Below are 16,034 nucleotides of genomic sequence, written 5' to 3' on the forward strand. Positions count from 1 at the left end.
TATTACCGATTCAATTTCTGTTCTAGTTATTGGCCTGTTTAAGTCTTCAATGTCCTTGTAATTCAGTTTTGATGAATTGTATGTGTCCAGAAATTATCCATTCTGATTTTCCAATTTATTGGCCTGTAGTTATTTGTGGCAATTCCTAATGATTCTTTGTGTATGCATAGTGGTATCCATTGTTATATTTCCTTTTTCATCTCTGATTTTATTGATTTGGGTCTTCTCCCTCTTTTTGGGGGGGGTTAGTTGGGCCAATAGAATATTTTATTTATTTATTTATTTGAAATGGAAAATGGAAGAAGAGAGGAATAGAAAGAAAGGAGAGAGAAAGGGAGATGAAGAAAGAGGCTTTTCCATTTGCTGGTTCACAACAGCTATTCATAAAAGCTAGGGCTGGGGCTAGGAGCCTGGAGCTAGGGACTCCGTCTGATTTTAGCAGGTTAGTGGCAGGAACTCAAAGCTTGAACCATCACCTGCTGTTTCTGAGGGTGTGAATAAGCAGGAAGCTGGAATTGAGAGTGAGCTGATCCTTGAACTTGAGTATGATGATACAGGATATGGACATCTCAAAAGCATCCTATACACTGCACCAAATGTCCATCCTCTATCATATTTTTTTATAGCAGCCTACTATAGTCATTGTTTGCATTGGATTTTTTTTCATTAAGTTCCCTTTTCTGGAGTTAAATTATAAGATATATTAAGATGGAATTAGCTTTTCTCAGAAATTGTGTATAAATCCTCTTCAAGTTTTTTAGTTTGTCCATTTGATATAATTCTGAGCCTTATAATTTAAAATGTTATTATAGAAGTTAACAAAGGGAATTTTATGAAATCATGGAATATTGTATCTAAGAGGGAACTTTGGGAATGTATAATAACCAGTTTTCATAGAGGAATAAATATATATTTGTTAATTCATTTGTAAGTTCATTCATTCATTTACTGATTTATTTGACAAATATTTATTTAATTTTTACTCTTGTATGTGTTTGGGGATATCCATGCTCTTACATAACTCATAGTAACTAGATAATGCATATCATAAATTAAAAGTGTTACAAGATTACTTGAATGCACTGGAATGGAGAGAGAAAATTCTTGTGGCTTTGCAATTTACACCAGGGTAAACTCCACTGAGAAAATAACATTTGAGCAGGGGCTTGATGGAGGTGAGAAAGTAGACCATGTGACCATCTCAGAGAAGAGGCATGTCAGGGAGAAGAAGCAGCCAGTGCAGAGGCTGATAAGTGAGAACATGCCTCAGTTACCATTTGAGGAGTAGCAGGAAAGCCGGTGTGGCTTCTGCAGGAAGTAGAGGGGAGCAATAGGTTGAAAAATTAATACAATGGGGAGGCAGAAGGTGGCTAGAGACCAGGATAGCTTATGTAAGGTCTAGTAAATAGTTGCAAAAGCTGTAGCTTTGACATGAATGAAATGGGATTGGTGTGCATGAAAGGCTTAAGTGGAAGAATAACACGATCTGGGTGATATTTTAGCTTAGTCCTTCAGGCTGCCCTGTTGAGAAGATATGTTGGAATAGGATAGCAAATTAAAATATAGAATATCCATCTAAATTGAAATTTCAAATAAATAAAAACATTTTATATACATATTTCCTGTTCAGTGCCTTTAAAAATAATTTTAAAAAGAACCTCTTGATATTACTGTTAATTGCTGTGGTTTTTCTTATTGCTTAAGACTTGGGCCCTTAGAGCAAATTTTCCCCTCCTTCTTTCCTGGGCAATATGTGCTTCTGTTTTTCAGGTTGTGGTTATCTTTTACCTTAAAGTGTTATATAGGCAGTTTGTTGGAATCCAGCCCAACCCTAGTGAATCAGAATTTCTGGACTAAAATAAGGAATTTTCATGACTGCTAAGTCTTCTAGTTTCTGAGTATACAGTAGTGAACAAAACATAGAAAACCTTTACCCTCATGAAATTGACATTCTAATGGGAGAGACACAATAAATAAGTAAATAAGTAGGTGTATAGTATGTTGAATAATGATGTAGATATTAAAGAATTCAAGAAGGAGAAGCAGAAGGTGGAATGGGAAATGTATAGTGTAGTGATGAGCAGGCTGTTATTTTAGACAGGGTGACCAATGAGACCTTTATTGCATGATTATGTTTGCGTTGAGCCTTAAAAGGTGAAGGAGAGGCCATGAATAAATGGGAAGTTGGTGTAATCGACATAGAATTTAAGGTCATGGCAGGTGGCAGAAATGTAAGGTACGTGATGTGTGTGTTGAAGAAAATACCAAGGGGACAGTGTGCCTGGCATGAAGTGAAAAGAGGGAAAATGAAAGAAAAGATGTAGGTGAGAGGCTGGTGATTATTAATGTTATAGTTCATGGTGTATTGTAGGGACTTGGATCCTAGCCTAGCTTTGGCATTCTCTCTGGGCCTCACTTTCTCTGTCCCTGAAATGGGAGCAGAAGACGAGGGTAATATTCCAGGTTTCTTTCTGCTGTAAGACAGTGTTCAATTTGAAATTTATTATTTCTCCACTTGTATCTTTTTAGCTCTTTTGAAAGCAATTACTTCGTCTTTTGGGATCTTGCTGTACTTTTCATCAACTCCTCTGGTGTGCTCCAGCCAACCAGAACTTTTTCCTTTGTGCTATCCTGGTCATCTTTTTTTTTTTTTTCTTGACTGAACTTGAAGATTTATGCAGTCCTTAGATAGATAGCAGGAAACTGTTCGCTTGTCAGCTTGTTCAACTATTAGTTCTTTTGACAATCAGATTCGTATTTAATTCTAGCTAACAGAATTAGGAAATAGGTATTTTTCTCTACTAAGAGGTTGGAATTCTTGTGAATGGCAGTTTGACATAAAGTTTGGGAAAAAGTGAAAGATGGAAAATACTATAGTCAACTCTATACTGAACAAATGCCAATTGCCAGGTTAACATTGAATTGAGTATAATGTGCTGGAGATTGTGGGAGTCTTAACTGGCTGTGGCTCTGGAAAACATGACCTTTGGATAGATCTTAAGAGATCATGCAGAAGTAATTGGGTTGGAGCATGCTAAGTTGCTGTTTTGATGGATTCTATTAGCAGACCACTTGGATAAAAGTAGCATATCATGAAGGCTTCCAGTATTCTTTAGTATAAAGTCTGTTGGAAGAACAAAGCAATATCAAAGCTGTTGTTGGTGCCTTTGAAATCAAACACACACAGAGAAGACATGTAGGCTCTCAAACTGCAGCTTTCAAGCAGCAGTAATGAAACAGTATAATCTGAATTGTTTTGTCACCTTTTACAGCTTTTGCAGGTTGCTATGAAGAAACAAACCCCCAAATCAAAATGGTGTCTTAGGGGTTTGATCTTATTTTATGTTATCTGCTAAGTTTGAATACTGCAGGAGAGTCAGAAAAGATTATGTTATGTTGTTGCATATCAACATATTTTGATTAAATTTATGGTGACTTTAAAGATGACAATCAAATTTTGTAATAGTAAGTGTGTAGTTACTTTTGCTAATAACCATTTTCTTGTGTCTGATATGTATTTATAAGACTTTTTTTTAGTGTTGTGTTTAGTTTTGTTTTTGAGCCTGGCTAAAATTAAAGATAAAATACTAGTTGATGCTTTCTTGAGTCAGTATAGTTATTTTAGGAGGACTTAAGTGGAAAGAATTTATAAAATTCAACTATTTAAATACCCAGCTGCATGTGTTTATTTGTAGCCTGTATCTGGCTCATTTATTTTCCTAACATATAAAACTTTCTGGAATTTTAAACTGAAAGACTTCCTGTATATTTAAAATAGAAATAATGGAGTAAGGTATGAAATTTAACTGGCATCTTTGAACATGACTGATTTCTATCCTTGAAAATCTAAACTTATTTTTATAGCAATGGTAATAGTATTGGTATAGTAGTTATACTAATTCCAAGTACAATAGGCTTTCATTAATATAGGCCTCAGTATTTCTGTTGATGGACACAGATTTTATTGATGACATATAAAATATGAACAAGACATAGTCTGAAAAGTATTTTCTTTATTACTTAAAAAAATTATCCTATTAAAGATGAGTAACTAAATCTTTACTGAGATTGCTACCCTGACACGGAAAGAGAAGATTCTCTCTTACCTACTATTGGCTTTACCAAGATGACTTAGTTGGGTGATTGAATATCTTGATCGTAAAAAGTTTATTCTGTAAATGGATGTCAAGAAGCTTTGACTTACGAACTAAGTTCTACCAATTTTTATAAACTTGTATTGGAACACAGCCAAGTTAATTAATTTGCATGTTATTATTGACCTTTTTGGTTATAATGTTAATGTTGAGTAGTTTTCACAGAGATTATATGAATATAAGGCCTAAAATACTTATTGTTAATGATTAAATAAGAAGCTTAGATTAGTGTCTCATACCCAGAGGAATTCAAGCAATAAAGATATAATCAGAAAAAGTCTGGGTGTCCAGGACTCAGGCTGGCATAATTAGGATTATGGATCTATGTTTTAGCTATTTATGATTTGTCTGTAGTGCTGGCTCTAGAGGCCTGGTGTACCCCAGGTTCTTTCCTCCTTTGGCTCTGTTTCCTTCACTTTCCTTCCTCTGCTCCCTGTTGGCTGTGTGTGTTCATTGAGGTCTAAATTTAGGCAACTCAGTAACTATTCCTAACGAGAATATGAAGACACCCTAATTATGTAGAAGATTATGCTGGTTTCACTGGTGCATTAGCAGGGAGCTTGGAGTGGAATCAGAGAAGTAGGACTCTGCCAGTACACAGATGTGGGATGCTGGCAGTGTAGGCAGCATCTAACCCTTACCCTGTGCTACAACACTAACTCCACTAGCAGTGTTATATTAGCTGTAACATTTGCTTTGTTTTTGTTTCATGAAAGTGTAAAATAAAAAAGGAAAGCTTTTAAAAAATATTTATTTTATTTTTATTGATTGGGAGAGAGAGAGAGAGAGAAAGAGAGAGAGAGAGAGACAGAGAAACTTCGATCTGCTGATCCGCTCCCCAGATGGCCACATTGGCTGAAGCTGGGCCAATCTGAAGTCAAGAGGCAGGAGCTTTTTCCGGGTATCCCATATGAGTGCAAAATTCCAAGAACTTGAGTCATCCTCCATTGCTTTCCAAGGCCATTCTCAGGGACTGGGTCAGAGGTGGCAGCATTTGGGACACAACTGGCACCCGTGTTGGGTGCCTTGGTACCAGCCCCAATGCTGCCTTATTTTCTATGAAGGTATTATTAGATCAATTAGAAACTTACGACCTAAACCCTTCCAGTTATTGTAAAATTAACAGTGATGCAAGTAAAAGAATAAGGAAGAAGAATTGTAAGTATTTTTCATTTTAATTGGTGTTTATTATTTGTAGTAGTTTTTAGTTCTTACAAAAATGTGTGAAATTCTGGGATGATACAGCATCTAAGCTAGATCCTTAGTTAATAGAATTAACAATTAGGCACAAGCTTAGAGTTTTGAAATCCTACTAATCTTAGTAAATTTAATCCTGTTTTGGTTAAGTTACATTTTCTTGTTTGTGGTTTAAATAAGGTTTAAATATATCTGATTTTCTCATTGAATGTGTTTTAAAACTCATACCTAAATTCATTAAACTGCAATTTATCTACCACTACTATATTAAAAACTAAAATATTCTTCCTGTTTTCTCATTTTTGTGGTTGGCTGCCATTTTGATAGGTGCAGATATCAGTCCCTTCTTTTTCCCTCTCAGAGTTCTGAGTCACACAAAGGTATTAAGTGCTTTTCTTGGAACTGCAGTTTGAGTCAGTATAAAGTTAAGAATTTAACTGTTGAATTTATTTTATAAATTTATAGGAACCAGACAACAAAGTTTAAGAGGTGTGTGTATATATTCTGAAAATAGATGGATGCCATGGAAGATGAAGGATTGTTTTAGTTTTTAAGAAAGTATTGTTGAGGGCCCGGCGGCGTGGCCTAGCGGCTAAAGTCCTCGCCTTGAAAGCCCCGGGATCCCATATGGGCGCCGGTTCTAATCCCGGCAGCTCCACTTCCCATCCAGCTCCCTGCCTGTGGCCTGGGAAAGCAGTCGAGGACGGCCCAATGCATTGGGACACTGCACCCGCGTGGGAGACCCGGAAGAGGTTCCAGGTTCCCGGCTTCGGATCGGCGCGCATCGGCCCGTTGCGGCTCACTTGGGGAGTGAATCATCGGACGGAAGATCTTCCTCTCTGTCTCTCCTCTGTATATATCTGGCTGTAATAAAATGAATAAATCTTTAAAAAAAAAAAAAAAAAAAAAGAAAGTATTGTTGAGTGGTTAAGAGTTTTATCTTACCAGGATATGGGAAGAGGGGGAGGAGAGTCTTAAGATGGGGTAAAGTGAGACTCTGAGACATACAGTTGGTATCAGCATTCTGTCCACTTTTAGATGAGGAAAAGCAGCACCAGAATGACTTCATCTCTCAAGGGAGAGGAGAGGAGATAGAAAAATTTGGCCATGAATTCTGCTTTTCATTCTTGGCTAAGCTGCTAATTAGCTGGCAGCTAGTGCGGAGACCAGTCAGGATGTTCTGCCCTGCAGCAGCTGGATAGGTCATAAAGAAAACAGGTTTGGTTTTGTATGAATCCTTGAGAAGACTTTGGATGTTAAACTGTGATGTACGTGGAAGAGGCTGTCTGCCAGTGTCCTTGTTAGCATGCCGGATCTGCACGCTTGCTTGCTTATGATCTTGTTCCTGTGATCTTTTTTTTTTTTTTTAATCCATCTTCCTGGGATTTTGTTTGGTACTATAAATCATTATTGTTAACATAGTTTACATGTAATTTTTTTTCTCAAAATCGTGTTCAGGTAAAAAGATATTAGCCTCATTAGGACTATAGGGAAGCGTCCTGTTCTGTGATACAGCTGGTTGAGCCACCGTCTTCAACACCGGCATCCCGTCTATGAGTTCTGGCTGCTCCACTGCTAATACAGTGTGCTGGGGAGGGATAGCAAAAGATGGTCCAAAATGTGTGGGCCCCTGCATCCACGTGTGAGACCCTGGCTGGTTTCAATCTGGCCAAACATTGGTCATTGTGGCCATTTGGAGAGTGAACCAGTTGATGGTGAATCTGTCTCTCTCTCTCTAATTCTATCTTTCAGATAAAATAAGTAAATCATGAAAACAACAACAAAATCTGTATGGGAAACCTGAACTACAATTTGTGAGCAGTATGGGTGGAATTACCTAGTCAGTTATCTAGACAATATTAATAAATCCATAAAAATATATTTATCCTAAACAATGTATGCTTTTCATTACTGTTGCTTTGAAAGTTTAGGCTGTGCTTTTGGTTTGTTTTGCAGATTTTTTGTAGTCAGAGTTACATGCTGATAGGTTCTTTTTCTTTGGTATAGAGTGAGAGAATATGGTAAATTATGATACATTCTGTTTTCTTACAGTCAAAGGCAGTTGGCTTGTTAGATGTGGATGTGTATGGTCCTTCAATTCCAAAGATGATGAATCTGAAAGGAAACCCAGAGTTATCACAGAGTAAGTAAAGCAGAGCTGAATAGTACAGCTATAATTGCATTTCTGTTGAGTACCTCCTGAGTGTCCACTTTGTGCCAGATATTGGGTATGCTTTCTTCAGAAGTCGGGTAAGGCACCAGACCGTCGGGGTTTGAATCTCAGCTTTGCAGCTTGTCTTTGACCGTGTGGTTTTGAGTAAATTGTCTATCCTGTTCATCTCTTGCCCCCTCTCCTTCAGCATGTATAAAAGAGTCACTGTTATTTATTGGGAGGGTTTATTGTGTGCATTTACCACAGTTCCTGGCACAGTGTAATAAAAAAATACTAGATCATCATCATTGTTTGTTTCATTAAATGTGTGGATACATAAGAATACTTGAATACAAAATACAAGGATACTTCAAAAATTCATAGAAAATGGAACCCAAAGATAATTTTATTCTGGTATAAAACATTTTGAAATTTGGGTGTAGATTTTTTTTTTGTAATGAACATTTCCATGACTGCTTCATACAATATATTTGTGGTAGAAATAAATATTAATTTCTCTGAAGATATTTCTCAGTTTTGAAGTGTTTTTAAAAAATCTTCCAATTGTTGGCTTCTCTCCCTGTCTCTTTCCTGTCATCAATAAAAAGTACTAATTTGAATAAATCTTTTTTGCTACCTTTCTTTCAGTTTATCATGACCTCTTTATTCATCCTCAGTATACATGGTAGGTTGGTTATAGGAGTGTTGACATACATTTTTTTTAAAGATTTTATTATTTATTTTTATTGGGAAGGCAGATATACAGAGAGGAGGAGAGACAGAGAGGAAGATCTTCCGTCTGAAGGTTTACTCCCCAAGTGGTTGCAACGGCCAGAGCTGAGCCATCCAGTAGCCAGGAGCTTCCTCTGGGTCTCCCACACAGGTGCAGGATCCCAAAGCTTTGGGCTGTCCTTGGCTGCATTCCCAAGCCACAGGCAGGGAGCTGGATGGGAAACTGGGCTGCCAGGATTAGAACCGGTGCCCCTATGGGATCCCGGTGCATTCAAGGCGAGGACTTTAACCGCTACACTATCGCTCCGGGCCCCAACATACATGCTTTAGTAAAGATAGTGTGTCAGTCAGCTCCTCGTTACTTTAACTGAAACACCCCAGAGAAACCACCGTGGGGGTCATGAAGGCCTACTGTGGCTTATAGTTTGGAGTCTCACAGCGCATGATCAGGTGGTTGTGTTAGTCTGGTGTCTGACATTGGTGGAGGATGGAGCATGTGCACAAGGAGGCTCACATGGGGTTCTTGGAAACAGAGAGAAGTAGTCAGGCTAAATGTGGTTTATATTGTTAACCTTCTCTGAGAATTGCCTTTCCAAAGGCAGAGAGCTCTCAGTGACATCAAGAGCTCCCCTTGGGCCCACCTCTTAGATGTCATAATTAGATACAATCCCTCACCATAATCCATTAACCATGAGTATTAATCCATGAATATGAATATATAACTTTGGGGACCCAGCCCTTAATACATGGACCCTTTGGGGTTCACTCAGACTATTATCCAGATGAAAACAGCTAATAGAAAGCTTTAAGGACAAGAAAGTGCTATGACGAAGAAGTAAAGAATTGGGGGCTGGTGTTATGTTAGAGCAGGCTAAACCACCACCTTAGGAGGGGCGTTCCAGCTGTGGGTGCCGGTTCCAGTCCTTTCTGCTCTGTTTCCCATTCAGCTCATGTGTCTTGAAGACAGTGGAAGGTGGTCCAAGTACTGGCACCCCGCCCCCATGTGGAAGACCAGAATGCAGTTTCTGGCTTCTGGCTTTGGTCTGGGCTGGGCCTAGCTATTGTAGCCATTTAGGGAGTCAAACAGCTGATGGATGGTGTCTCCCTGTCACTCTGTCTTTCGGATAAACAAACCTTTTTTAGGAAATGAAGAATTGGAAAAATTGGTAATGTTTTTGAAGAATAATTTTATGTGAAATTGGCTTAAAATTGAAATTGGTTTCTAAATATGAGTATAAAATTGAATAATTTCTTTCTGTTTCATATTGAGCTTTTTGTTACGCATAGATCTGGGACAAAATGACTAAATTTATTGATGAATGTTCATTGGATTATCTATGTAGGTAAAAGTATTGTTCAAAGTTAATTGGACATTGTTTGCTATTTAAGGTGCTTTTGTTTTTGGCTTGTTTATTAGAGTCAATTATAGTAAATTCTCAACTATTCTTAATGACATAATAAAGATAGCCCCGAGGGTCTGTTGTGATAGTCTATTGGCTAAATCCTCACCTTGTAGCTGCCAGGATTCCATATAGGTGCCAGTTCATGTCCCGGCTGCTCCACTTCCCATCCTGCTCCCTGCTTGTGGCCTGGGAAAACAGTGGAGAATGGCCCAAAATCTTGGTACCCTGCACCCATTGTGGCCACATGGGGAGTGAGCCAGTGGACAGAAGAGCTCTGTATCTCATTCTCTCTGTAAATCTGCCTTTCCAATAAAAAATAGATGTATCTTGAAAAAAAGAGAGAAAAAGAAAAAAGATAGTCCCTGCTATTTTGGAGAAAACTTGAAAATCTAGTGATGCTAAAATTAGGTGTGGCCAACACTGTGGCATTGTAGTTAAGCCTTGGCCTGTGGTGCCATCATCCGACATGGGTGCTGCATTGAGTCCTGGCTGCTCCAGTTCTGATCCACCTGTCTGTTATGGCCTGGGAAAACAGCAGCAGATGATTCAAGTCCTTTGGCCCCTACATCCATATGTTAACCAAGAAAAAGTGCCTGGTTCCTGGTTTTGCATTGGCTCAGCTCTGACATTTTGTCCATTTGAAGCAGCAGAGAGATTTCTGTCTCTCTTTCTCCCTCCCTCTCTCTCTGCTTCTTCTAACTATACCTTAAAACAAAACAAAACCCTAGCAGTCTTACATTGCTAGCAATTTACATAGTTGATTTTATTTTGTGGAAACATAAACTTAAAAATCTGTTATTTTCCTGGTTTCTTTATTTGTATTCTTTTAGTGGTGTAATACTTAATTTGCAAATATATACCATGAGCCAAGATACCAAACTTTCACAAAGAAGGTGCGATGAATTTGCATACTTTACATGACAGATTTATTATGTCTACCTCTTGATTAAAGTAATGTTAAAACTCGTAGTGCATGAATGATGGAAAAACTGAGCCCTCAGTGTCAGGCTTTTCTAAGTAGTGTGTTCAGTCTTTGCCAACATAAATGCTTGGAAGTGAACTTTAATTTCTTTCTTCATGTTTTACTGAATATGTAATCTTATATTTGATGTTTGCAAATTTGCTGCCATTAAATAGGTTTTCTGATAAAGATGAGATACTGGAACTCTGAGGCAGCTGGAAAAAAAATTGCCTTTTTTCGTTGACAAGCTGATCTTAAGTCTCCCAAGAAATCATTTGAGTGATTTGGACATTAATGCAAAACAAAGTGGGTTTTAAAAAATTCAACTTCTAAATTATTTTTCGGTTCCTAGGAAAACCTGCCAGCATTATATTAATTGGCATCATCCTGACTTTTCTGTGTTTTATCGTGTCATCCTATCCTGTTATATTCTCTATTACAGAAAGAAAACCATGAATAAAGTTGCTCAATTAGTAATAGAAGCTAACTGTGAAATACTTGCTTCTAGTGTTCAATTTGGGGAGTGATAGACCAGTGCACAGAATCCTAGGCTTGTAGGCCTTGCTCAGTCTTTACACTAAACTGAAGCCTCCAGGTTCTGTGACTTAAGTGTTGGCTTCTCTCTGTGATTTAAGCAGGTACATGGTAATGCTTTTTTTTTCTTTAAATCAGTTTGTTCCCCCTTTTCTCCCTGAAACTTGTTTGTTTTAAAGGCAGAGTTACAGAGAGAGAGAGAGGATGGTAGGGAGAGAATCAGATCTTCGATCTACTGGTTCACTTCCCAAATATGTAATGTTTGGTACTGGTCCAAACTGAAGTCAGGAGTCTGAAGCCAAGAACTCTGAGTATCCCATGTGGGTGACTCCCACGTTTTTGGCTGAATGCCCAGAGAGGAAACTGGATTAGAAGGGGAGTAGCCAGAACGCAAAGCAGCACTCTGAGATAGAATGGCAATGATGCTGTTATGCCAGCACTAGCACCAGTTCGTTCATTTTTAAAATAATTTAGAGCCAACAGATTATATTCCCTTTGGATCATTTTTTCTTTTGGGTAGAATTGTAGGAAAACCTGAGCCCTTTGCAGTTTTAATATTTCAGTGTTGATTATCATGTTAAATTTCATAGTTGACTTTAGAAAAATGAATTTATTAATGAAGGAAAATTTGAGTGTATAGTAGTTTGAGGAATTTATGTTGAAAACGTTTCTGTCTGTTTAAAATGACATCATTCTTGTATTATCAAAATTATGATAGTAGGAAATCTAGCCAGAGTATAGAAAGTGTATTGCGTAAAAATATCAGCATATTGACAAGTTAATGAATATAAGTGATCAGTTGCTTTAGGAACCTCATAACATTTGCAATAAAATCTGTGTCCAGTTGGAGAAACAGGCATCAAAGCTTGAATTTAACCTCTATTTTTCTAAAAAAACAAAACAAAACAAAATAAAACAAAACAAAAAGCCTGCCAGTTTTCCTCTTCATTTACGTTTTTCTGATAACATAACATTCAAATTTCATATTATAGTGCAACCAGATTGTAGCCCTAGAAATGATTGGCTAATCGGCTTTCAGTTGAAATGATGAATAAGCATTTGGGGATTTGTTGCTGCATGGCACTAGTGTAACACTCATTTTGGTCATCATGTTGGGAGTTTTCATTAAGATTTCTCAAATGGTTGTTATTGGTAGAAATATCTGCTTGCTTGCTTAGTTGTGTGATGATGAATCATTTTCAGAATTTTGTGAATTTTTAAAAATAATTAAATGTGAGAATTTTTTATGGTATGATTCAATTCTATTGTCTGATTATGATTTTTGCATTCATATCACAGTTTCCTTTCTGTCTTAAAGTATTAAATTTCTTTCAAGCTTAGGAGTGAATTTATATGCGGACTTATGAGTGAGATATTATGGAAAATAAGTTTGGCCAAATGATATTTTATAAAATAACACCCACCTTTGGTAAAAACTCTAAGGAGGGGTAGAGATCTCTTGAAGGCAATTTAAGTGTATCAAGAACGAGAGTAAGCTGCAGTAATCCCTGAAGTGACTGTGTTGTTTGTTGTTTTCTTTTGAGGAAGAAATATAAGGGTGTTGGTGGAATTGTTGATATACATGGCACACTCTGATCTGGTGGATGGAGTTCCCTAAGCTTTTGATTCTAGTAGATCCTTGGTTTTAATCTGATGCTAGAGTTCTTTTGGTTCATTAATTTCAATGTTATTCCATAATTACAGTGTTATAGAAATGACTATGTTCTTGCTTTTCCAGATTCTGTGTATATTCTCTGTATATATTCTCCTTTAACCTAGAGTGTTAAGATAAGGTGATATTCTCAAACAAAATCAGGTTAAGGAAATCTGGAAATGCTGTTTTGTTTCACGGTATGCACCTTTACCACTGAGATAACTGAGAGCTGAGGTCTATGCCCTTTCAAGATTCCCGTCTTTCTAGTCCATCAAAGCAAGTCTCCCCATATGTCTGCCTGGCTTGTGGTTTCTTGTAGAGTTCATTGCGTAGACCTGAACTGCTTACTTGGCAAGTGTGGAAACACTTTTCGTTTCCATCTGACCTTCTTCAGCTCCTGTTTGGAATTTTACCTGGTCTGCTGCAAATCTTCCTAATTAGAAGTTGCAGCCAGTGTAGTTTGCGAAGGAGGCCTTGTTTAAGCATAGAGCCAAGCACTGCATTTTTCATAGCTACAGTCTGTTTCATTGTGAATTTTGATTGCCATTCATAGAATGGCAGGAAATAGGTTGAGGTAGTTAGTTCCGTCAGTGGTCAAGTAGGTCATACCTGTTGATGAGTAGTGCCTGTCGAAAGAGAAAATTGGGGTTCCCTTATGTTCCTTTCACTTCTGGTGTTGCTAACAAGGGCTTTCTTTGGGATGTGTGGATTCATACTGTGCTGCATTTGTCCTGTGTCCTATGCATCAAGACTGCTTGTACCTCACATTTCTTTTTACTTGTGTAGTCTCAAGTTAAAATTTTACTGTTTTTATTTCTTGACCTTTTTGTTGTTTTTAATGTTTCTGAAAAGTTTTCATGGAATTTTCTCTCAGATGAGGAAAACCGAAAGAATCTAGTCTTGTTAGGCAGTGAGAAACTTAGTGTGCCAATTTTACTTAGATTATTCTGTTTCTATTTATGTGTCTGTTTTTTAAAATAGGCCAAATTGTTAATTCATAATTAGCACTTTAGAAACTGTTTTGAGTACCTAATAAAATATGTGCTACTGGTTTTGTTGTTGTTTGCTTGTTTGTTTTATTTTTTTATTTTTTTAGGTTAGCAGAGAGCAGAATATTTAAAAAGGTAACTAGTTTGCTGCGCAATAGGATATGAAGTGAGTTTTGATGGTACACTGTGTAAAGCTGATTCACCCATGAATGGGAACTTAGGAAAAGGCCAGAAGAAAAAAATAATACTGGGCCTGGCACAGTAGCCAAGCGGCTAAAGTCCTTGCCTTGAATGCTCAGGATTCTGGCTGTAGATTTTGTGGATATGGCATATATAAAATAAGGGTGTGTGATTAAAGTTATTGAAATTGGGCAAATGTAAAATGGGATTTAGCCTACTGGTTCAGATGCTTAGGGGATGGTGTTGCTGTGCAGTCAGTTGGGTTGCTGTCTAAGTCCCTGCTGCTGTGCTTCTGATCCAGCTCCCTGCTAATGCACCTGGGAGAGTAGGTGAGGACTTTAGCTGCTAGGCTTCTGCGCTGGGCCCCAAGCTCAGTTTTAATATTCCTTCTTAGGCTCCTTAATGCAATTGCAGACATTGAACTTTTAAAAATTGTGTTCGATTTTTAAATCTTTTATTTAATTATTATTATTATCATTTTATGATACAGTTCCATAGGCCCCTGGGATGCATTTCCCTTATCCATTCCCCAACCCCCCCCCCCACCGAGTTCCCCTATATCATTACTATGGTATAGATCTTCATATACAGTCATATGTCCATCATTGCGGGCATGGACAATGGCAAAGAGTCCAGCATCCTGTTGTCATGCAGTAAACAGTTTCATTGGGAGTCCTTCTTTAGTCTGGAAGTAGAGATGCATACTGTGTTTGTATCCTCACATCTGGATATGTTAGTCTCCATTTCACAGTTACTGCACATCCCCTTAAGTGAAAAGCCACAATACAAAATCAACAATAAGAAGAAAATGATGCTTCTGTAGATCTACGAGTCATTGAAAAATTTAAATATCATTTGCGGGCAGGTTTGAAAGAGGCAAATTCTTTTAACGTTTCTTTATTGTGGAAGAATTTTATTTCATTTTCAAAAACAAAAGAAAGCTTTTCTGCATATGTTATCCTTGGCCGACAATTTTTTTCTTTTAGAATCTGGAATATGTCACTCCATTCTGTCCTTGCCTATCCTGTTTCCTGTGAGAGATCTCCTGTGAGTTTAATTGGCATTCTTTTATATGTCAGTTGATTTTTTTCATGTGCACATTTAAGGATCTTTTCCTTATGTTCAATTGAAGAGAGCTTGATGATCATGTGTCTAGGTGAAGACTGCTTTTGATGAAGCCTGTTGGGAGTTCTGTGCCCCTCCTGGATCTTGTTTCCCAATTCTTTCTCCAGATTAGGAAAATTTTCCCTTATTATTTCATTGAATACACCTTTAATCCAAGTTTCTCTTTCTGCACTTTCTGTGATTCCCATAACTCTTATATTAGGCCTCTTAATACTGTCTTTCAATTCTTGAACACTTACTTTGGCCTGATCCAGCTCTGCTTCCTGCTTTTTGTTTGTTTTCCCCTGGTGACAGGAAATACCTTCCATTTCTGAGATTCTTTCTTCTGCTTGCTTCATTCTATTTTGGAGACTCTCCACTGTACTTTTAATTTGCTGCACTGTTTTCTTCATTTCTAATGCATCAGCTTTCATTTGATTCATTTCCAGTGTCACATATTTCTTAAATTCCTTGAATGCTTGCTTTATGTGCTTTTTGTTGTTAAGAAGTTTTATAACAAAAAAAAGAAATTTTATAACAAGTGTTTTGAATTTTGTATCCCCCATCTTCTCGATGTTTTCCTTAGTGAACTCTGAGGTTGGCATAGGGTTTTGCTCCTTTGTAGGGGAGTCTTCAGTAATCTTCATTGTGCCTTTGTCTCTTCTTTTGCTTTTGGTCATTGTACTTCTGGTTAGCAGAGTCTTCTCCTTAGGGCAGGTTTCTAAGCTGTGTCACCCACAGGTCTACAATGCGATTTTACTTGTTGCAGTTGGTACACAACTTTTTCCTTGCAACCGCTTGTGCCACAACCTCCAGTGAGTTCCAGGTCTGGGTTCTTAATTTAGATTTCCACCATGGTCTCCACAGCCCCAGCTCCTGGCTCACCATTCTCTACCTTCTATGACACTGTGCTGAGGCTGCACTGTTGTCTGTACAAACTTTCTCTCACTTCCAGTTGGTGCAGGCACCAGGAT

The 16,034-nt window shown here is 37.7% G+C and overlaps 1 protein-coding gene across 5 annotated transcripts in view; it reads left to right on the forward strand.

The window, feature by feature from the left end:
• NUBPL (NUBP iron-sulfur cluster assembly factor, mitochondrial) overlaps positions 1 to 16,034 on the forward strand; it is a 267,564-nt gene that overhangs the window by 46,440 nt on the left and 205,090 nt on the right. For all 5 annotated transcript variants that reach the window (XR_009245635.1, XR_009245636.1, XR_009245637.1 and 2 more), the window contains one exon: positions 7,404 to 7,494. Coding sequence is in view for 2 of the 5 variants with exons in the window: in XM_058666313.1 (XP_058522296.1) it covers positions 7,404 to 7,494 (91 nt within the window). In the remaining 3 variants the exon portion in view is untranslated. The remainder of the gene's footprint in view (positions 1 to 7,403; positions 7,495 to 16,034) is intronic.

The sequence above is a fragment of the Ochotona princeps genome, chromosome 6 (assembly GCF_030435755.1).
Source record: "Ochotona princeps isolate mOchPri1 chromosome 6, mOchPri1.hap1, whole genome shotgun sequence".
NCBI classification, from domain to species: Eukaryota; Metazoa; Chordata; class Mammalia; order Lagomorpha; family Ochotonidae; genus Ochotona; species Ochotona princeps.